This window comes from Ornithorhynchus anatinus, chromosome 12 (genome assembly GCF_004115215.2).
Source record: "Ornithorhynchus anatinus isolate Pmale09 chromosome 12, mOrnAna1.pri.v4, whole genome shotgun sequence".
Classification (NCBI taxonomy): Eukaryota; Metazoa; Chordata; class Mammalia; order Monotremata; family Ornithorhynchidae; genus Ornithorhynchus; species Ornithorhynchus anatinus.
Window position 1 is genome coordinate 47,078,278 of NC_041739.1, and position 24,036 is coordinate 47,102,313.

General features: G+C 44.9%; 1 protein-coding gene across 4 annotated transcripts in view; it reads right to left on the reverse strand.

Moving 5' to 3' along the window:
• Positions 1-4,885: 4,885 nt before the first annotated feature.
• The window catches only part of CISD2 (CDGSH iron sulfur domain 2), a 28,706-nt gene continuing 9,555 nt past the window's right edge, over positions 4,886-24,036 (reverse strand). For all 4 annotated transcript variants that reach the window (XM_029076527.2, XM_029076528.2, XM_029076525.2 and 1 more), the window contains 2 exons: positions 10,631-10,845; positions 4,886-5,398 (listed from right to left, as the gene is read on the reverse strand). In XM_029076527.2, the coding sequence (XP_028932360.1) occupies positions 5,309-5,398; positions 10,631-10,845 (305 nt within the window). In that variant the 3' untranslated portion in view covers positions 4,886-5,308. The remainder of the gene's footprint in view (positions 5,399-10,630; positions 10,846-24,036) is intronic.

Here is a 24,036-nt window from a genome sequence, read left to right on the forward strand (position 1 = left end):
TAGTTGTTAAGCACATACTATGTGCAAAGTACTGTTCTAAGCGCTGGGGGGATACAACATGATCAGGTTGTCCCACGTGGGGCTCACAGTCTTAATCCCCATTTTACAGATGAGGGAACTGAGGCACAGAGAAGTGAAGTGACTTGCCCAAAGTCACACAGCTGTCAAGGGGTGGAGCCGGGATTAGAACCCATGACCTCTGATTCCCAAGCCCGAGCTCTTTTCCACTGAGCCACGCTGCTTCTCACAAGCGCTTAGTACAGTGTTCTGCACATAGTAAGTGCTCAATAAATAATACTGAATGAATTCACCACAGCACTCCCCAACCCCTCTGTGCTTATGCACCTCTCCATAATTGATGTATTTATGTTAATATCTGTCTTTTCCTCTAGACTGTAAGCTCCCTGTGGGCAGGGAATATGTCTTTCTTATTCTACTCTCCCAAATGGTTAGTACAGTGCTCTGCACACAGTAAGCACTCAATAAATATAATTGATTGACTGATTAAAGCCCTCCAGACATTTTGCTCTTCTAATGCAGATTTTGGGGCACCCTGCTCAGTCCTCCCCAAATTCCTGCACCCCTATTCCTGCCACCAACCTAAAACTAAAGCCCAGGTCCCTCCTCGAAGGCACTGGGATCATCGAGGACTAGCCAACTAGTCCAGAGTTGGAATAACAGCCTATAGAAGCAGCGAGGCTTAGTGGCAAGAGCCCGGGCTTGGGAGTCAGAGGACGTGCGTTCTAATCCCAGCTCCGCCACCTGTCTTGCTCTGTGATCTTGGGCAAGCCACTTCACTTCTCATGCCTCAGTTACCTCATCTGCAAAATGGGGATTAAGATTCCAAGCCCCAGGTGGGACAACCTGATTACCTTGCAATTACCCCAGAGTTTAGAACAGTGCTTGGCACATAGTGAAAGCTTAACAAACACCATAATGATAAACTCTGCTTGGAGAGGTAGCTTGGGGCAGTGGAACATGTGCTGGTCTGGGAGTCAGAGAACCTGGATTCTAGTCCTGGCTCTGCTGCTTTCCGGCTGCGTGACTTTGGGCAAATCATTTTCCCTCTTCCTATCCTTACCTCCCAGGGATGCTGTAAAGACAAAAATGACTTCAGAAATTAAATTTGAAAGTGCTTTGGAAATAAGAAGTGTTGTCTAAAATCAAGGTCCCCCTAAGGGATCCCCCAACCCCCTTTCCCTACAGCCCTTAAGTTGACATCTTTTTACTCGGTTCTCCCCTTCCTGTGATTTATTTTCATATTGCTCTCCCTAGCTAGATTATAAACTCCTCGAGGGCAGGGATACTAGCTCTGTTGTACTTTCCCAAGCACTTAGCACAATGCTGTGCACAGAGTAAGCCCTTGATAAATACAACTGTTTGCCAATTTCTGTATCCTAGAAATTGGATTTATTGCTGGGCACTTCTATAATAATATAATCATTCTTTGACACACCAATGAAATCTGTTTTTGCAAGAAATTACTACATATTATATAAAACTATAAATTATTTATTTATATTGATGTCTGCTTTCCCCTCTAGAATGCAAGCTCGTTGTGGGCTGGGACTAAAACTAACCGACAAAGACTGAGTCCCCCCCTTTCCCTATGCTCCCCTTCCCCTCCCCATCACCCCGACTTGCTCCCTTTGCTCTACCCCCTTCCCCCGCACAGTGCTTGTGTATATATGTACATATTTATAATTCTATTTACATTAATGATGTGTATACATCTACAATTCTATTTATTTATATTGATGCTATTGATGCCAGTTTTCTTGTTTTGATGCCTGCCTCTCCCCTTCTAGACCGTGAGCCCATTGGGGGCGGGGATTGTCGCTATTTGTTGCTGAACTGTACTTTCCGAGCACTTACTATAAGTGCTCTGCACATAGTGCTCAATAAATACAACTGAATGAATGAATGACCTCTATTGTACTGTACTCTCTCAAGTGCTTAATACTGTGCTCGAAACTCAAATACCACTAATTGAAGACTCAGGCAACACACAAATGCTAAAATTGGGCATCAAGTAAACAAGGAGTGGCCTTTATAGGATTGGGGATACTATCCAAGACGGGGGCCAGCAACCCATGGCTCTCGAGCCCTAGTGGCTCTTCCCGATCCCAGATACGGCTCTTGAGCCAGGCACCCATGGGACCACCGCCTCGAGAGGAGGTGCTGGAAGTGGCTGGCTCACACCGCCCCTTCAACCCAGAAAGGGGCAATTGGAGCCGAGAGGGCTCCACTCCGGGACGCTCACCATCCAGTGTGGGGACCTGTGGGGTTCCCGTCGTCCTCACCAGTAGGCCGGTAGAGTGGGAGCTGCCTTCACCTCACCCTCACTGTCCCAGCACCTGGGCAAGAACAGCCCCCAAGTGCTGGGCTTAACCAGGGCAGCAGTTTTGTTACAGGCGTCAAAACAAGTAAACTGGCATCAACAGCATCACTATAAATAAACAGAATTGTAGCTGTATACAAATCGTTACTATAAATAAATAGAATTATAAATACGTACAAATATACACAAGTGCTATGCGGGGGAGGGGGTAGAGCAGAGGGAGCGAGTCAGGGTGATGGGGAGGGGAAGGGGAGCAAAGGGAAAGAGGGGTTTAGTCTTCATTGGTAGGTCTTTGTCCCAGTCCACAATTTGCTACTGGCTGGAAAGATCCACTTTCTATGTGCACCGCAGTGGCACAGGAAATTTGGGGAGGGGGAAGGATGAGATGGCAGGCACAACTCTGATACGCACCCTCCCCATTCTCAAATGAAAAGAACTAGGAATTCTTCCCTTCCCTTTTTCACCTCTTCCATGGCCCCTTCTGTTTAAATAGTATGAATGGCTCTTTGCACATCAGATGCTCAAATATTTCATTTTGTTTGGCTCTTCTGCACAAAAAGGTTGCCAGACTTTGATCTAAAGTAATAAAGGTAAGTTGGGCCAAACCACTTTAACTTCCCTCTATGGTAAAGAGGTAGGTCATATATATAGCTCCTCAGGGTCACGCCTTAAGGGTTTCCAGTGCTCTCCCAGTCTCGACTACGGGAGAATCAGGCAGAGGCCTACCCATTCCATTCCTAGCTTGGGCAGCAACTAGGAAGTTGCAGGCAATCTGCTACAAGTCAAAACTCACCTGTGCCGGGCAGCAGCAGCAGGGAAGAGAGACGAGGGCACAGACTCGTTTACTGCGTGGAAGGAGCCGATGGAAAACCAATTCCATATTTTTACCAAGAAAACTCTCTGGATCCACTCCCGGAACGACGGCAGATGGAGGTGGGGCACTCTGGGAGAGATGTGTCCAAGGCGTCGCCATGGGTCGGACACGACTTGACAGTGTAAGACGACAACAACATATATAAAAGGGAAAAGCAATAGAAGGAATTTATCTAGATTTCAGTCAGGCTTTTTGATTTGGGACATGACAGACTTACCCACGAGTCTCTTTAGTGCAGGCCATCTTTAGTGCGTGCCCGTTTATGTCTATACATCCTCAGCACCCATGTACACATATGTTCATTTGAGCACCGTATTATCCGTGTCCATGCTCGTAACCATTTTTAGGTCTGGCTCCCCTGTTAGAGTGGAAGTTGCTTGTGGGCGGTGAACTCATTTTGTTCTAGAGAAACAGCATGGTTTAGTGGATAGAACACATGCCTAGGAGTCCAAAGGACCTGGGTTCTAATCCTGGCTCCACCCCATGTCTGCTGTGCGTCCTTGGGCAAGTCGTTTAACTTCCTGGGCCTTAGGTACCTCATCTGTAAAACGAGGACTAAGACTGTGAGCCCCACGTGGTCACGGACTGTGTCTACCTGATTAGCTTGTATCTACCCTAGTGCTTAGAACAGTGCTTGGCACACAGCAAGCGCTTAGCAAGTACCATAATTATTATTATTAGGCGTACAATTCAAAGCACTGGGTAGGTGCTCAATGAATACCATCATGACAACTAATGTATTATTCATTCAATTCATTCAAGCTTATTTTATTGAGTGCTTACCGTGTGCAAAGCGCTGTACTAAGCACTTGGGAAAGTACAGTGGAGTATACAGTATTACTGGTATTACAACTGAAGTATGCTTTAGACCAGATGGTTTCTCACTGCTGGGCTAGTCCCCAAGGAGGAAGGAGAGAGAGAAGGGCCCAAAACATGTGCCATCCCCTAAGAGGTAACCCGCCATCACTCTCACTTCCAGGTCCACACCACTACACCTCCTCCTCCAGTTTTCCACTCAATTAAATTTGTTCAGTCGTATTTATTGAGCGCTTACTGTGCACAGAGCACAGTACTAAGCGCTTGGTACCACTGACTGATGGATGTCCTGAAATCCCCACGCAGGGGCAGGGGCAGGCGGACAGGAAGAGTGCTGGAGGGGCTCAAAGTTGGAAAAAAAAAAAGGACTCCAGGGTCACAGCTCTGAACCGGAAATAGCTCCACCAGGTCCAGAAATCTTAAATATTGTCAATCAATTCCATCCCTGCACCGTTAATAGAAAAGAGCATTAAAGAAATATGAGTTTTGCCTCACATGACTTTGCCTCACTGGCAAAACTATCTGTCCTGCGTGATCTATAGAATCAACTTGGAAAAGGGTCTGGAAGAACCATCTAGAAGATGGGCTAATTCCTCTGATCCCATTTTGGTTTTCCAAAATACAAGCACTTTCACCTCCAAGAGATGATTCTCTTCCAAATGGTTCTACCGCCTTGGTAAACGTTTATTCTTCACCAATTTAAAATAAGAGGGACCTCAAATCTACTTTCAGAGAGTTGAAATCGTATCCTTTTTGTCATTCCCCAACAAGTTTAATTTTGTAAATTTTATGGATCACCTGGGATATACTGGCTGCTTTGTATGGTGAGGGTGGCAAATGAACCAAAAATAAAATTAGAAAAAAATTGATTTATTAAGTGATTGACAAGAACCAAATGATTTGATAAATAATACAATTAAGAGTGCAGGAAAAAGCATTCGCATTGTTACAGAAACAAGTAACCACATTGGCTTAAAGACATCGGTCTCTTTAGAAAGACCTCAGGTGTGCTCCTTTCAGAACATGACACAAATACTGGCAAATCTTATTTCCCCATTTCTACAGATACATGATTCTTCCGAATATACAAAGTATCAAATATAATCGTACATGTAGCAAGAAATTAAACTGAGATCCCTCTCAGAGAAAAATCAACAGCATTAATTAGGATGACCTCATAGTGAGGTATCGATCCAAACTAAAAGCAGCCTCAAACATAAACCCTTGAAAAACATCACGTTAAGTGATTCCACAAATGCGTGCCGAGCCCGGTGTCGCTATACCTCCTTCTTCTTCAATATTAGCGGACCCACGTTGTCTCCTGTCAATTCATTGTGTTTGTTGTGCGAACCGTCGCAGGCAGGAAACTGGAGGGTGAAAAAGATCTGAATGGTTATGTCAATCATGGGATCTAGTACACTGTCAGTTCTGCTAGCCATTCTGTTTCCAGAAAGCCACCGGTAGGGTAATTCTCTGAAAGATGGCATCAGATGCAAAGCAAGGATCTGTGAGCCAACCTTCACTGCACTCAGATGCGAAATCTGTTTCTGCCACTCTCTCAGAGGCCCCCTTTCCAATCACCAATAAAACCAAAGCAATTGCATGGCAAGGTTTTTGACTTGAGGCCTCAAATAGTCATGTGACGTCGACTACAACAAGGGGACGGTGGAGGCTGAGTTACTGCACTTCTTCGTCTTTGGAGAAGCAATGGCAAATACCGAGGGTTTACCTGGAGCAAATGCACTGCGCTAAATACTTGGAAAAGTAAAGCAGAAGAAAAACACATTTCCCCTGGCCTCGAGTAGTTTCCACGTGGCACAGAGTGTGACGGGAGAGGGGAATCCGTGGCTTTCCACTCTTTTTTTAATCAATTCAGAGTTGCTCCCTGGGGAGTTTCTGGATCAAAAGGTTGGCCCAGGGAAGACTGCCAAGAAGTAACTTCAAATTTAGCAAAAAGGCTTGGAATGTTCTGGGCCCTCCACTAAGGGAGCCTCCAGAAAAATGTGGGTCATTCTTCTGGCTGAGATGAATTCTCAGGCACCCATGGCCTCTAAGGTACGGCCTCTAACCGACATGTGGCTAGGATTTGTCTACTATGTGCATATGTGTCTAGGATGTGTTGTGTGTCTGGGAATCACAAAACCTGGGTTCCAATCCCAGCTGTCAATCACCTGCTGTGTGATTTTAGCAAGTCACTTAACTGCTCTGTGCCTCAGTTTCCTCACCTGTCAAAAGGGATTAAATATCTCTTCTCCTGCCTACTTAGCCCTATGTCAGACAGGGACTGTAGCCGATCTGAGCAGTATGGTCTAGTGGAAAGAGCACGTGCCTGAGAGTCAGAGGATCTGAGGTTTAATTCCGGCTCTGCCACGCCCCTGCTGTGTGACCTTGAACAACTCAACTTCTCTGTCCCTCAGTTACCCTCCTACTTAGACTGTGAGCCATGTGTAGGACAGGAATGGTCCGATCTGTTATATTGAATCTTCCCCAGGGGACAGAGTAAGTGCATAACAAACACCACAATTATCATCTCCTAACCCCCCGCACTTAGAATACTGTTTAACATACAGCAAACACTTAAATGTAATAATAATAATACGGTGGATTTCCGAGCAAGTCATGCGGTAACCGGAACTCAGAGAAGCTGGGAGATCCCGGCTCAGATTGCTCTGGGCAGGAAACAATGACAGTTCGCATAGGGACACAGCAAAATATTTCCAAAGTGTAGCTTTGACAGCTCACAAAAGAGCAAGGGCAAAGCATGTGTAGCATGCTACGAGTTTAGATGCATGTGTTTCCAAAGAAAGAAAGAAAGCATAATGACTATATCATGGAATAGGCATTTTATAGTGACATGGTAATCCCATATTTTTAGGTTTCTGGCCAGTCAGACATTGCCGGACTTGCCTGCCCTTGCTATACTCTTTTGGATTTCATTCATTCATTCAATCTTATTTACTGAGCGCTTACTGTGTGCACAGCACTGTACTAAGCACTTGGAATGTACAATTCGGCATCAGATAGAGACCATCCCTGCCCAACATGGGGCTCACAGTCTAAATGGGGGAGACAGACAACAAAAGAAAACAAGTAGTCCAGTGTAGATATCATCAAGATAAACAGAATCATAGATATATACACATCATTAACAAAATAAATAGGGTAATCAATAACATATACAAATATGTACAGTGCTGTGGGGAGGAAAAGGGGGAAGAGCAGAGGGTGGGAGAGACTCAATCAATCAACAAATCATATTTATTGAGCACTCACTGAATGCTGAACACCACACTAAGCCCTTGGGAGAGTACAATCAATGAAAATATCAATGTGGAGTGGCCTAATGGAAAGAGCACGGACCTGGAAACTGGGTTCCAATACCAGGTCTGCCAATTGCTTGCTGTGTGACCTTGGGCAAGTCGCTTAACTTCTCCGTGCCTCAGTTTCCTCAAATGTAAAAGCAGGATAACTGTTCTCCCTCCTACTTAGACTGTGGACCCCATGAGGGACAGGGACTGTATCTGACTTAACTTGTTCCTAGCACAGCAGTTATAACAGTGTCTGACACATAGTAAGTGTTTAACAAATACCATAAAAAACAAATTTCCTCCCATTCTTCTATTTTGACTGAGAAATTTATTTTGGGCACTTTACATTCCCATTTATTTCTGGTCTAAGTATCTAATGTTTAAGAAAAAAACTAATCAACTGTAATTCTAAAGAACTAAAAAATACAAATGTGCAATTTTTCTATCCTCTTTTATAGACTGTAAGCCCCGATTAGACTGTAAGGCCGTCGATGGGCACGGATTGTCTCTATCTGTTGCCAAACTGGACATTCCAAGCGCTTAGTACAGTGCGTGCAAATAGTAAGCGGTCAATAAATACTATTGAATGAATGAATGAATACAAAAGGGTCCAGGCCAAAGAGAAAACCTTGTGAAACATATATTAAAAATAAACTCTTAGTTTTCCTTGATTTAGATAAAGGCCAAAATATAAAGTAGCTATAAAGGTGGCTAGTAAAAAAAATACGTGGGCCTGGGAGTCAGAGGACCATTAGTGCTGGTTCTGACATTTGCCTGCGGGGTGACCTCGAGTAAGTCACTTAACTTCTCGGTGCCTCAGTTCACTTATCTGTAAAATGGGGATTCAGTTCCTGTTCTTCCTATTTAGACTCTGAGCCCTTGTGTTTCCCCTTCTGGGAGTGTCTTCTTGCCCCAGGGGCAAGAAGGAGGTCCCCTTTCCCCATATGTCAACCACTGATTGACTGTACTATTTCCATTTGAAATTTTTCGAATACGAGTTCCTCAGTTTACTTCCACTTTGATGAAGAGAACGGAGTTTCGGCCACCAAGGGCCAGTTATAATACTTTATAGCTAAGTCCCATCCTTGTGGACATCCATTCAACCAGAAAATATCAAACAATTCCAAGTATTTACCGAGGCATTTATTGTGTGCAGAACACTGGACTAAGCACGTAGGCGAGTACAGCATAACAAGAGTTGGTAGACACGTTGTCTGCCCACAGTGAGCTTACAGTCTAGAGGGGGAAGCATATATTAAATCTGAGAGAAAGAAGAAAGCACAGGGTAAGGATATGTCCATAAGAGCTGTGGGGCTAAGGGTAGGGTAAATCTCAACAGTTTAGAGGGAGAAGCAGCGTGGCTCAGTGGAAAGAGCCCGGGCTTGCGAGTCATAGGTCATGGGTTCGAATCCCAGCTCTGCTACTTGTCAGCTGTGTGACTGTGGGCAAGTCATTTAACTTCTCTGTGCCTCAGTTACCTCATCTATAAAATGGGGATTAAGACTGTGAGCCTCACGTGAGACATCCTGATTACCCTGTATCTACCCCAGCGCTTAGAACAGTGCTCTGCACATAGTAAGCGCTTAACAAATACCAACATTATTATTATTATCAAGATGGGCTATGGCAAAGGTTTGTACCACTGTGATAGCAGATTCGATGGAAAAGCAGGGCTGGATTCCAGAGATGTTCTGAAGGCAGAACCAACAAGATTTAGTGACAGACTGAGTGGGTTGAATGAGAGAGATGAGTGTACGATAAGGCCAAGGTTCCGGGCTAGTGAGTAAAGGGAGGACAGTGGTGGTGTTTACAGGAATAGGAAAATCAGGTGGGAAGATAAGGAGTTCTGTTTGGGACATGCTAAGTTTGAGGTGACGACCGGACCTTAAGTAGAGAAGGCCTGAAGGCAGGAGGAACTGCGAGACGCAGAGAGGGAGAGAGGTCACTGGCTGGAGCTACAGACTTGCAAATCGTCCCCACAGAGCTGGTAGTTGAAGCCATGACAGTGAGTGAGTTCTCCAAGGGAGCGGGTGTAGATGGAGAAGAGAAGGAGACCCGGAACTGAGCCTCGAGGGCCTCCCACAGATGGAGGGTGAGAGGCAGAGGAGCCTGGGGATGAGTGGCCCGAGGCATAGGAGAACCAAGAGAGAAAAGTATCAGAGAACCAAGGAGATGTTTCCAGAAGCTACTGAGAGCTCACCTCCTCCAAGAGGCCTTCCCAGACTAAGCTTCCCCTTTTCCCTCTGCTCCCTCTCTGCCCCCCATTCATCTCCCCTCAGCTAAGCCCCCTTTTACCCCTTTCCCTCTGCTCCTCCTCCCTCCCTTCCCCTCCCCTCAGCACTGTGCTCATTTGTATATATTTTTATTACCCTATTTATTTTGTTAATGAGATGTACATCCCCTTGATTCTATTTATTGCTTTTGTTTTAATATGTACATCCCCTTAATTCTATTTATTGCTATTGTTTTTGTCTGTCTCCCCCAATTAGATTGTAAGCCCGTCAATGGGCAGGTATTGTCTCTATCTGTTGCCGAATTGTACATTCCAAGCGCTAAGTACAGTGCTCTGCACATAGTAAGCGCTCAATAAATACTATTGAATGAATGGAATTTATTGAGCACTTATTGGGTGCAGAGCATTGTACTGAGTGCTTGGGAGAGTTGGTAGGCATGTTCCCTGTGTCCAAGTAGCTTACACTGTTACAGTGTAGACAGGGAGATAGATATCAAAATAAATAAATAAATTATAGGTATTTCCTCAGTGTCATAGGCAGCTGAGAGGGCAAGGAGGGTTAGGGTGGAATAGGGGGGTCACAGGGGCAAGGAGGAGGGCCCTTATTCCCCCGGGCCACGATTTTCTTTTGCTTAGAAAACGTTGCTCGACTTCCTGTCCAATAAAAATCCTCCCTAGATTCAGAGACTAACGTGGAGCCAGCCCTACAGGAGTTTCAGGCGATTTGAGATCCGATGGAAGAAATGGGTCTGAGTTCTCTACGGGCTGCCAACGTTGCCAACCCGAAACGGCTTCAAGATTCACAGAGGTTCAGATGTGATGCTCTCCCACCGTCTTAGACTGGGGAGCCCTGTGTGGGGCTGAGACTGTGTCCGATCTGATCGTTATGTGTCCTTCCCAGCCCTCAGTATGACGATCAGCCTGTACTAAAGGGCGTAATAAATACCATCATCCAGAAAATCTCTCACTACAGGGAACGACACCAAGGGATTCGGGGTTGCAGTTTAGCCCGCATAGCCTAGAATTTCAACATTCGCACGTGGAAAATGACCTCTTACCGTTTTAGAACGCCAACACCTGCAGTAGGCCGCTTTAGTGAGACACAGATCCTCAATGTTGATTTCATTCACTACTTTGGGGTTTTCCTTCTGGATCTTGAGATTAATCAAGCTGTCTTTCTGTTGCTTCTTCTTGGGGAGGAACGGACGGACCGCGAGATAGCCCAGCAGTGCAAGTACGCCCAGGAACGGCAGTAACCGCAACCATTCTGAAACTAAGCACGTATGGAGACATTAGGGTTTACCTCGCTCTGGATGGGACGCAGAGAAAAACAAAGAGCCTCAGCTCCCCCTCGGTCTTATCATCACTGCGATCACGATACTTGCTTACTGTGTGCCAAGCGCTGAACTAAGCGCCAGGGTAGATACGGGATAATCGGGACGGATACGGTCCCCGTCCCACGTGAGGTTTGCAGTCTAACTTTAAACTTGGCCCCGAAGCTGGACAAGGAATACTATTCCCCTGACTTTTCCGTTCAAGTGACTCATGAGTCAGACTTGTAGTAAAGAAACCTAAAATAAAACATATAGGACCGCTGGTTCCATCTGGGACTCGTCACAGATAAAAAGGCACAATAAAATAGCAAGTATTACCTTAACCTACTGAATACAAATTACTCCCCTCCCCTCATTCCTGCTTTCAATTCTCTGATTCCTTTGAGGATCAAGTTACCCTGACTTTAAATTCAATTCTGGAATGGGTCTGGCTCTATTACTTGCTAGCGCTGATGTGAGGAATTTGAGAGAAATATTACACCCGGGGCCAGTCGAAGGCTCTGGCGAATCCTGAGTAATGGGGTCGCAAGGCCGGATCCATCGGTCAATAAGCAGAGGTCTTCGTTGAGTGCTTACTGCGGTCAGAACACAGAACTAAACATTTAGGAAAGCGCAATACAACAGAGTTGGCAGGCACAAACTCAAACTCTGCACCTCTTGACAGGCGGGTGTGTTGGTTTCCTTAGCCTTAAGTGGATACTTAAGAGGGCAATTTTAGACAGGGAAGGCGATGGATAGAGGGGAAGCGGCAAGGTGTAGTGGATAGAGCACGAACCTGGAATCAGAAGGTCATGGGTTCTGATTCCGGCTCCGCCATCTCTCTGTTGCATGGCCCTGGGCAAGTCACTTCACTTCTCTGTGCCTCAGTCACCTCATCTGTAAAGTGAGGATTGGAGACCGTGTCCCCCATGTGGGACAAGGACTATGGCTCAGTGGAAAGAGCCCGAGGTTGGAAGTCAGAGGTCATGGGTTCGAATCCTGGCTCTGCCACTTGTCAGCTGTGTGACTGTGGGCAAGTCACTTAACTTCTCTGTGCCTCAGTTACCTCATCTGTAAAATGGGGATTAACTGTGAGCCTCACGTGGAACAACCTGATCACCCTGTATCTACCCCAGCACTTAGAACAGTGCTCTGCACATAGCAAGCACTTAACAAATACCAACATTATTATTATGTCCTTGTACCCACTCCAGCGCTTAGTACAGTGTCTGGCACATAATAAGCGCTTAACAAATACCACAATTATTATTATTATTATAGAGCAAAGGCGGGAGCCAAGAACCAAGTTAAGGTAAAGTCATGTTAGCACAAACAAACAAACCACAGTTTTAAATTCCTCTGGAGACCAGCTCTGGGGTCAGTGGGGCTCATGACCTAGTGGCTAGAGCACAGGCCTGGGAGTCAGAAGGCCATGGGTTCTAATCCCGGCTCCGCCATCTGTCTGCTCTGCGACCTTGGACAGGTCACTTCACTTCTCTGGGCCTAACTTCCCTGTTCTGTAAAATGGGCATGAAGACTATGAACCCTGTGTGGGAACAGAGACTGTGTCCAACCTATCTTGTATCTACACCAGCACTCAGAACAGTGCCTGGCACATAGTAGGCGCTTAAAAAATACCACTATTATTACTAGGATGATGATGATAACAATAAGAATGATAATGTGGTTTTTGTTAAGCATTCACTATGAGCCAGGCAGTCTACTGACAGCTGGGATAGGTCCCACCTAGGCTCAGAATCAAAGGAGGAGGAGAGGTACTGAATCCCCATTTTGCAGATGAGGAAACAGAGGCACTGAGAAGTTAAGTGACTTGCCCAAGGTCACACCGCAGGCAAGTAGCAGAGTCGGCATTAGAACCCAGGTCCTCTGACTCCTGGATCCAGGCCCTTTTCCCTAGGCTACACTGCTTTTCAGTCAAACAGTGGAATTTATTGAATGCCTTCTGTGTGCAGAGCACGGGACTGGGCACTTAGGAAAGGCCGACACAACAGAGTTGGAAGGCAAGATCTATGCCCTCAGAGAGTTTACAATCTAGCCAAGTGATAGATATTAAAATAAATTATGGGCAGAGGGGAAGCAACATAGTATAAAGATAGACAAAAAAGTGCTGTAGGGGTGGGGATGAGTATCCCAATATTGAGGGGGTAAGTGGTCTCACCTCTCTGGCTTCCAAAATAGTCCAAGAAGAGAATGAAAGGAGATAAAAACTAGATGCTTTTATGAAGCTTTTCAACTCTCCTCCTTCATGATAACAGTAATAACTGTGGCATTCGTTAAGCACTTACTGAGTGCCAGGCACTGTACTAAGCACTGGGGTAGATACCAGATAATCAGGTTGGTCGCAGTCCCTGTCCCACCCAGGGCTCACAGTTTAAGTACGTGGAGGAACAGGTATGGAATTTCCATTTTTTGGATGAGGAAACTGAAACATGAGAGAAGTTAACTGACCCCTCCATGTTCACGGAGCAGGTGAGGGACAGAGCTGGAATTAGAACCCAAGTCCTCTGACTCCCAGGCCCCTGCTCTTTTCATTAGGCCTTACCTAGTACTCCCAGAATCACACACGCTTGTCTCTAAAATTGTCAATGCGGCTATTTTTGGTATAGAGTTGACCGAAATCTACAGATCAACTGGATCAATCAATCAGCTGTATTTAATAAGGATTTCCTCTGTGCTGGAAGTTTCCGGGGGGATCAGAGATGCAGTGCATGGCTCCTACGCTTCCTGAAGAAGGGGAAAAAACGATGCATTCAGATGAAGGTTTGCAAAATAGTAGTTGTTTTTGTATACCTTCACTTAAGCATCTCCCTCAATTATCTGAAAATAAGTATCATTATGGCTGGTATCATTTTTTCCGGCTGAGCTCTCAAAAATTCCTTCAGTCATCCACCAAGATGCACACCTGGCAGATTGGGGCCCAGAGGCACGGTACTTTTCTTTCTCTTGAGTCTGATCAAAGAGCCAAGGGTTTCCCAAACCTCCTTGATAATTCCCAACCCTGAGACCCAAGGAAGGTCTTCCATTTCTTGACCAGTCCGACAATTTAAATTTTTTAATTAACAGGCTACACATCACTGCTGCACGTCAATAAAACAATCAGGTGACCCCTATGCGCGAATGGATTTCCGGTCATGTGGCACCCATAGAGAAAAAGCAAACAAACTTGATTTATTCTGATTCCGCTGCTTGTGAATATTTCGGTCTCTCCTGTTGGGGGGTATGCTGCTGTGGACAGGGAACGGGTCTTTTGCTTCTCTTCCACCGTTCCTCCTGTAGACTTTTCATGGGTAGGGATCGTGTCTGCCAGCTCCCAGATGCTTAGCCCCCAACACAGTAAGCCCTTGATAAATTCCGATGACGGATGGATTACTTCCCAAATGAGTGCTTAGCACAGTGCTCTTGCATTCGCTAGGAGGTCAGCACTACTCCATCCAATGGGTTCGATAAACCCAGAAACCAAATCTGAGTATTCTGTTCCAATTTTTCTACAGAGTGGCTAACCTAGCTTCCATGACCACAAAGTAAAATTACTGTTTTCAAAATGATTTCAGCAATTGCTAGGCTGCAGATAAACTTGGGATCCCTTTGCATAACGAGTCTATAATGTTATTCCAAAGTCATTCAATAAGGAGAAGCACCATTATCTGTTCCAACAAAGTGATAATTTAGAAAATAGCTGCCTTAGGCGGGCTATTTTTAAGAGGAACTAGTCGTCAAGTCCAGCTTAATAACGTAAGATCTTTGAGGGAGGAACTATTCATCTTATGAACTCGGCACCTGATGGGCCACAACTAATTTAAATTGGTGTTTGGTTGTATTTGATTTATCTCAGCGCTGGCTTGCAGTGGCCGTGAAATGGCGAGATAAAAAACAGGAAAAGAAAGAGGATTTAAGATGGAAATTTACAAGGTTTTCTGAGTAGATGTGAGTCTATCCTTTAATAACAAAATAAATGTACTTCTCAAGTCGCTATGGAAGCACTTATTTGATGTATGCACAAGTTGCTGAGGAAAAATATTTATGTTGATAATTTCTGCATGATAGGTTTAAATCTTATGCAAACGTAGTTTTTAAAATGAATTTCCGTTCCCATTTAAAAAAAATAAATTTCCAAGCAGTAAATGTATAACAGAGGTACTAAATGCTGAGGTTGGTCGATGAATATGAACAATACTCATTGAATAATCCTCCATTAATATACCGAGGCAATTACAATCAAACGCTTCGATAGTTACTAACAAATCAGAGAAAACGATCTTGACAATATGGGCCCCCAAACAGTATCAGCTTCTGATAAAATTCTACCAAGATGTCTTGAGTTTCATGAAACGCTGTTCTAGTTGATGAAAAATCTTTCACTGCATATGACCTTCTCAGTCCACGAGGCTTTATGATAATAAGCTCTTAAAGACTATCTGTTGTCTATTATCCCCGACTCCTTCTAAATAAGTAACGGGTTCATAGATTCTGAGCCTCTTCATAGATTGTGAGTCTCTTGAGAGACAGGATCTGTGTTTAACTCGGTCAATCGGATTTATCGAGCATTTACTGTGTGCTAAGCACTGTACTAAGCACTTGGGAGAGTATGATACACAGAGTTGGTAAACCCCATTCCCTGCCCACAATGACCTGATAGTCTAGGGGAGAGTCTTAATTTCCACCTGTATACTCTTTCCCTATGTTTTCTGCGCATAGTAAGTGCTAATAAATAATATTACCACTTACTAAAACAAACAGCTTATGAAATGTTAATGTGCTCCAAAGTATATTTGGTATCACTTTGGTTTCTGCCGTTCAATGTTACAAAAAAAATCCAATCCAAAAGAATTCTGAAGCAGATACAAATTTGGCAGCTGATTGGGAAACGAATAAGCATTTCCCATGAGAAAATGAGAATTAGTGGGAAGGGGCTGAAACTGTAAAACCCTATCAGGTAAGCGCTTGAGGGGCTCCCTCTCCCCTGTGCTCTGAACAGAGAGAACACCCAAAAATAAAATAATAGACATGGAAGAGAGCTCGGGAAACCCTACTGACTTAGAAGAAAGCTGTGATGTCTGGAGGAGAGCTTCTGTAAAGTCAAAATATTAGCTACACCAAGCTCCTAAAAGATGATGCCACATTCTCCCATTCTGCCTCATCCTTACTGAGGAAAACTATTTGACTTTTAGCAAAGATAAAGAAAAGCTGTTCTTTAGACTAGATAAAGATCATCTCTACACTCAAACACAGTTGGAAATCATGCCCGGCAGTGAATGCAGAGTCACCATGACAGAGTACGTTTCCGGAAAACCACTCTTTCTAAATAAGGAAGGAAAGGACTTATGTGGCAACAACATTACCATGACAAGGGAAAGAAAAAAAACTGGTGTAGCCAGAATTTTCACGTTCTAATTTTAATTGATTCCTTCCATACACTTGGACTTTGCAAACCCAAATCTAGTTTCGTGACTGCAGGATAGGTTTTAATGCCCATGTACTGCCAGCCGCCTGTTCAAGGGGGTAAAACAAAAGCAAAACTTAAAATTTTCAATTCTCAAATAATTAGTTTTTGGCCCCGGAGTCATGATGACTTGCTTTCTAAAAACTGCAAAGTTAAGAGTAGAAACTATTCGAAAAGACTTAGCCTGAGTACAGATTGTTCTATTTGGAAGACTCAAATCTATCTTCAGAAAGAGAAAAGGCTTACAAAGAAGCAGTGTGGCCCAGTGGAAAGATCGTGGGCTTGGGAGTGGGAAGACCTGAGTTCTAATCCCAGTTCAACCGTTCACTGCTGTGTGACCTTCACTTCACTGTGCCTCAGTCTCCTCATCCGTAAACCTCCTGTGGGACAGGGACTGCTTCCAACCTGATTATCCCGTACAGTATCTGGCACATAAAAGGTGCTTATCAAATGCCATTAAAAAAATAGTTTTTGCACCTTTTACCAATTTATTGAGTCCAGAGTATACTGGTCACTTTCCCAAAGTTGAGGAGCACTAAAACTCCTAGATTTGTTAGATCGTGCCTTTATATTAAGGGTTGTTTTACCTATTTTTACCTATTACAAATAATATAAAATCTGTATATATTTAAAAGACATATGAGTTTGGCTAGTTATAGTTTCGATATTTAATCTTTACATGTTATCGTTCTGTCATGCCTACCCTGCTCTCCTGTAACACTTGTTTCATTAGTTTGGGCTAATTTTAGTTATTCCTCCTGCCACATCAGTCTATTTTGGTATAACAGGTTACAAAAAATAGCGTATGTAGATTTAGAGGAGGAAGAAACAGTTCCAGCCTCTGCCTCAGTCTTACGGTATTATACTAAACACACGTTCCACACTGTGTGAGTTATTGACACCTTACAGAATTCAGTGCGATAAAAACAGCAATGAGTGGTAAAGGTGTAAAGCATTCTATTTGTGAAGTTCTGTTGGAATCGGTTTCCTAAAACAATTTTTCCACAGCACAAGGTCCTGCAAAAACACAACCCTTATATTAGAGTACTCCTTGTATATAACAAATCCTGCGTTTATTTTTCCAATGCTACTATGGAAACATGCAGTTAAGGAACTAAGACATTAGACTCCCCTCAAAAGGAAACTTCAACATAAGGATTCTATCATTTGAATATTCAAAATGCATTACTACAACCTTAAATAAATCTGTAATGTATTTTCATGTCTGTTTCCCTAGATAGATTGTAAACTCCTTGGGGTCAGCGATTGTGTCTGCTAACTCTATTGTTCTGTACTCACCCAAGTGCTTAGTTTTCAGTGCTCTGCACTCAATAAATGGTTCAATAAATACCACTGATTGATTAATGTTAAACGAATAACTTTTTTCATGTGTAACAGTGCAGACAGCTTTATTTACGGTACATCTCCTCCAAAAGGTGTTCCCTGACTCAGCTCTCATTTCCTTTCTTCCACTTCCTTCTGTGTTGCCCAGATTTGCTCCTTTTATTCACCCCTTCTTCAGCCCCACAGCACTTATATGTCTGTAATTTATTTATTTATATTACTGTCTGTCTCCCCCTCTGTTGTATCGTTACATTGTACTCTCCCAAGTGTTTAATACAGTGTTCCGCACACAGTAAGCACTCAAAAAATGTGACTGATGGGACAGACTTGAAAGCTAATATCCCCGGAAGCCCAAGATCGCAAACCTAGATGAAGAAATTGATTTCAAGTGGTCTGTGTCATGCTTCTCTACGCTCTCATCCCTCCCAGTCATTACCCTGCTAATGTTCTGTCCTGGAAAATGAAGATACTGAGTAATAGATTTTCTAAAACTTTAGCGAAATGTAATAAAGTAAACTCGATGAGCCCTATCATCCACCTGATTGGGGTGGGAGCTAACGTAAAGGTCCATAAGGTGAGCCTCCAGAGACAGGGGAGAAAATCGCCATCCTCCCATCCCCCATACGCGCTGAGCTCAGGCCGGGATGTTCAAGCATCACGAGCCACAGTTGGGAATAGGCCACAAGGACCCGAATTGCCAGGGAGGGGCCACCAAAAGCTTAGCTCGGAAGTTTCTGCCACCCAGCGGTTATTTTTTCTGGCAGCTGGACAGAAAAATAAAAAGTTCCAATTATTTCTCGTCAGTTGTTGCTTTCCTCTGCCTCAGCGGCCACGGATTTCATACAGTTATTTTAGTTTCGGGGGTGGGCCGAGAACTGAGATGAGCAGAAGCCTAAAGGGCCCAGCTAACAACCCTCCCATTAACAAAGAGGGGAGAAAACCCCATGACTGCAATCCGTTTCTCCAATATGGCTGATGGATTTAGACAGAGAGATTTTTCAAAATAATAATAAAAAGGGACAAATATGATTCGGTGAGTTTGTTCACTTTGGCATTCAGTCATAGCTGTATTTATCAAAAATGGGCAAGAAAGCTACAGCTGAGGACCACCAAAACAATGGTAAAGGAATTTATGCTTCAGGCACTTTTGCAGCTCCTGAGTCAAGAGACAAGCACCCCTAAAACAATGAGAGTAGTCATTGCCAAATGATGGCGCTCAGGGAATTCGCAGAGACAAAATCCTTTCTGCAAAACTGAAGGCAGAATATATTTTTGTTAGCTCTTGTACGCTTTGACTGGAAGCTCCACTGCTAGAGGATGAGGCAATGCATTGATAATTCTCCTTGTAATTTCTACTTCCGCAGCACAGAACTTATTTGCTTGATGCTGTGGAAAACTTGCTGTTAAACAGCAGCGTGAACTGTACAAGGAGGTGCCCATCTCGATAGCTGTTAGACACTCCCTGGGGAGTTTAGGCAGATTGCAATTAATATTTCGTTGGATATTTAAAGGAATTCTATCTTGGGGAAAATGCCAATAATTACTACACGAAATTTTGGCAGGGAGAGATTTCACATTTTTAGGGCTTAGGCTTCCAAAAGTGTTTCCCTTTCCTCAGGCTGAGAGTTTCCAAACTTCCAAAACCTGTTACTCACCCTCTCCTACCTATCTCTGCCACCAAAAAACCCTCATATGAGAAAAGGGGTGATTGGTTCTCCTGACTCTTTTGAAGAGACAAGAGTAATCACCTGCCCTTGAGATCCAGATGGACAGGCAAACTGAGAGGGCCAGGAAGGAAATGAGATGAGCCAGGGGAGGTCCTGGGAGGGAGGCCAGCAGGAGATGGCATGAGAGCTGTAGCCATCGTGGGGAAGGTACCAGCCTCTGCCTTAAATTTATGCCTAAAAGTTTTCCTTTACAGTGAGCCTTTGTGGGAGATCGTAGGTAAAGAGGAAGCACTCCTGCAGACACAAATCAAACCATAATTGGGTTGGATAACGAAAGATCTACCCTGATGAAGGGGTTTTTATCACAATTAATACTATTTATCATGATCATTATTATTATTACTTTTTAATGGCATTCATTAAGCACCGTGTCCCAAGCACCAGGGTAGATACAAGTTAATCGGGTCAGAGACAAAGCATTCCCTCAGACACAAATAGAACTGAAATCAGGTGAATAATGAAAGATCTATCTGGTCAAGGGGCTTTTATTCATTCATTCGTATTTACTGAGTGCTCACTGTGTGCAGAGCACTGTACTAAGTGATTGGAAAGTACAATTCAGGAATACAATCCCTCCCCACACCGGGCTTACAGTCTATTATTATTACTTTTTAATGGTATTCGTTAAGTGCTGTGTCCTAAGCAGTGGGGTAGATACAGGTTGATCAGTTTGGAAACAGTTCCTGTCCCACATACCTTCTCAAAGGTCACCAATTTTCTCCTTTTTGCCCAATCCCATGGCCTCTACTCTATCCCAGTCCTCTTCAACCTCTCAGCTGCCTTCAGCGTTGTCAACTTCCCCCTTCTCCTCGCAACATTATCCAACTTTGGCTTCACTGACACCGTCCACTCCTAGTTTTGCTCCTCTCGCTCTGGCCGCTCATTCTCAGTCTCTTTTGCGGGCTCCTCCTCTGCCTCCAACCCCCTAACTGTGGGAGTCTCTCAGGGTTCAGTTCTGGGTCCCCTTCTATTCTCCATCTACAACTCATTTCAATGGAGAACCCATTCACTCTCACCATCTCTATGGGGATGATTCCCCGACCAACATCTCTGGCCCTGATCTCTCCTTCTCTGCAGTCTACCATTTCCTCCTGCCTTCAGGACATCTCCAACTGGATGTCCCGACAACATCTCCAACGTAACATGTCCAAAATAGAACTGGTTTTTTTTTAATGCTATTTGTTAAGCATTTACTACGTACCAGACACTTTACTAAGCGCTGGGGGAGATACAAGCTAATCAGGTTGGACATAGTCCCTGTCTCACATGGGGCTCAGAGGCTTAATCCTCATTTTACAGATGAGGTAGCATCTCTCACTCTAGGCTTCAAGGCTCTCCATCACCTTGCCCCTTCCTACCTCTCCTCCCTTCTCTCTTTCTACCGCCCACCCCGCACGCTCCGCTCCTCTGCCGCCCACCTCCTCGCCGTCCCTCGGTCTCGCCTATCCCGCCGTCGACCCCTGGGTCACGTCCTCCCGCGGTCCTGGAACGCCCTCCCTCCTCACCTCCGCCAAACTGATTCTCTTTCCCTCTTCAAAACCTTACTTAAAAATCACCTCCTCCAAGAGGCCTTCCCAGACTGAGCTCCTCTTCCCCCTCTACTCCCTCTGCCATCCCCCCTTTACCTCTCCGCAGCTAAAGCCTCATTTTCCCCTTTTCCCTCTGCTCCTCCACCTCTCCCTTCCCATCCCCACAGCACTGTACTCGTCCGCTCAACTGTATATATTTTCGTTACCCTATTTATTTTGTTAATGAATTGTACATCGCCTTGATTCTATTTAGTTGCCATTGTTTTTACGAGATGTTCTTCCCCTTGACGCTGTTTAGTGCCATTGTTCTTGTCTGTCCGTCTCCCCCGATTAGACTGTAAGCCCGTCAAACGGCAGGGACTGTCTCTATCTGTTGCCGACTTGTTCATCCCAAGTGCTTAGTACAGTGCTCTGCACATAGTAAGCGCTCAATAAATACTATTGAATGAACAGCATGGCTCAGTTGAAAGACCACGGGCTTAAAAGTCAGGGGTCATGGGATGTGATTCTGGCTCCGCTACCTGTCAGCTGCGTGACTTTAGGCAAGTCACTTCACTTCTCGGTGCCTCCGTTCCCTCATCTGTAAAATGGGGGTGAAGACTGAGCCTCACGTGGGACAACCTGATTACCCTATATCTACCCCAGCGCTTAGAACAGTGCTCGGCACATAGTAAACACTTAACCAATACCATCATTATTATTATTATGAGGTAACTGAGGCACAGAGAAGTGACTTGCACAAGGTCACACAGTAGACAAGCGGCGGACCTGGGATTAGAACCCAGGTCCTTCTGATTCCCAGGCCCAAGCTCTCTCCACTAGGCCACACTGCTTCTCTACTTATTTTCCCACCCAAACCCCGTCCTCTCCGACTTTCCCAACACTATCGACAGCATCACCATCCTCCCGGCCTCAGAAGCCCGTAACCTTGGTGTCATTCTTGATTCACCTCTCTCTTTCGACCCACATATTCAATCTATTCCCAAATCCTGTCGGTTCAACTGTCCCGACATTGCTAAAATTGCTAAAACATTGAGCAGCAGTGTGGCTCAGTAGAAAGAGCCCGGGCTCGGGAGTCAGAGGTCATGGGTTCAAATCCCGACTCAGCCGCTTGTCAGCTGTGTGACTTTGGGCAAGTCCCTTCACTTCTCCGTGCCTCAGTTCCCTCGTCTGTCAAATGAGAATGAAGACTGTGAGCCCCACGTGGGACAACCTGATCACCTTGTACCCTCTCCAGTGCTTTGCACATAGTAAGCGCTTAACAAATGCCATCATTATTATTAAAAACCCGCCCTTTCCTCTCTGTCCAAACTGCTACTTCGTTAAACCAAGCACTTGCCCTAGCCCACCTTGATTACTGCATCAGCCTCCTCACTGACCTCCCAGCCTCCTGTCCCTCCCCGTTCCAGTCTACCCTTCCCTCGGCTGTCCGGATTAATTTTGTACAAAACCGTTCAGTCCGTGATTCCCAACTCCTCAAGAACTTCCAGTGCTGCCATTCCAAAGCCACAGCAACAGTAACTCCTTAACAGCAGCTTTAAAGCACTCAATCACCTTGCCCCATCCTACCTCTACCTCCCCGATTACCTACTACAACCCACCCCACACACTTCACCTACTCTCTGTACCTCTATCTCGCCACCAACCTCTTGACCGCTTCCTGCCTCTGGCCTGGAACGCCCTCCCTCTTCATACAGGACAAATCGCCCTCCCCATCTTCAAAACCATATTACAAGCACATCTCCTCTTAGAGGCCTTCCTCGACAAGGTCCTCATTTCCCCTTCTCCCACTCCCTTCTGTGTTGCCCTTGCACTTGAATTTGCACCCTTTATTCACCCCTTCCTCAGCCCCACAGCACTTAGACTGTGGGCAGAGGATACGTCTGTTATATTGTTGTGTTGTGCTCTCCTGATCATTTAGTACAGTGCCCTGCACGCAGTAAGCACTCAATAAATTTGAATGATTATGTATATATTGGCAATTTATTTATATTAATGCCTGTCTCCCTCTCTAGTCTGTAAGCTCACTGTGGTCAGGGAACGTGTCTACCAATTCTGTTGTACTGTACTCTCCCAAGCACTTAGTACAGTGCTCTGCACCCAGTAATCACTCAATAAACGTGACCGATCGATGAGGCTCACGGCCTAATAGGAGAGAGAACTGGCATTGAAAGCCCATTTTGCAGGGGAAGAAACTGAGGCACAGGGAAGCTAAGCGACTTTTTATTTATTATTATCGTTAATCACATTTATTGAGCACTGTACTAAGCGCTTGGGAGAGTACAATATAACAAACATTTCCTGCTCACAATCTAGAGAGGAAGACAGACTAATATAAATGAATAAATAGATAAATTACAGATATTTACAGATTATATATATGTATATATATGTGTGCCATGGGGAAGGGAGGATGAATGAAGGAGCAAGTATGAGCGGCACAGAAGGGAGTGGTGGAAGAGGAAAGGAGGGCTCAGGCAGGGAAGGCTTCCTGGAAGAGATGTGCCTTCAATAAGGCTTTGAAGTGGGGGAAAGCAATTATCTGTCTAATATGAGGAGGGAGGGCGTTCCAGGCCAGAGGTAGGATGTGGCTCAGTGGTCGGCGTCGAGCTAGACGAAATCGAGGTACGGTGAGAAGGTTAGCACCAGATGAACGAAGTGTGCGGGCTGGGTTGTAGGAGGAGAGCAGGGAGGTGAGGTAGGAAGTGGCAAGGTGGTTAAGTGTTTTAAAGCCAGCGTTGCGGAGTTCCTGCTTGATGCGGAGGTGGACGGGCAACCACTGGAGTTTCTTGAGGAGTGGGGAAACACGGTCTGAACGTTTCTGAAGGAAAGTGTTCCAGGCAGCAGAATGGAGCGTGGACTGGAGTGGAAAGAGACAGGAGTCAGGAGAGTCAGCAAGGAAGCTAGTACGCTAATCGAGGCGGGATTAGATAAGTGCTTGCATTAATGTGATTGCAGTAGCCCAACATCACACCTGCCCCAAGTCACGCAGCAGAACGCAGCAGGGCTTCTAATCCCCAGGCCTTCGGATTCCCATGCCAGTGCTCTTTAATAATCATCACGGCATTTGTTTCGTGCTCACTCTGTGCT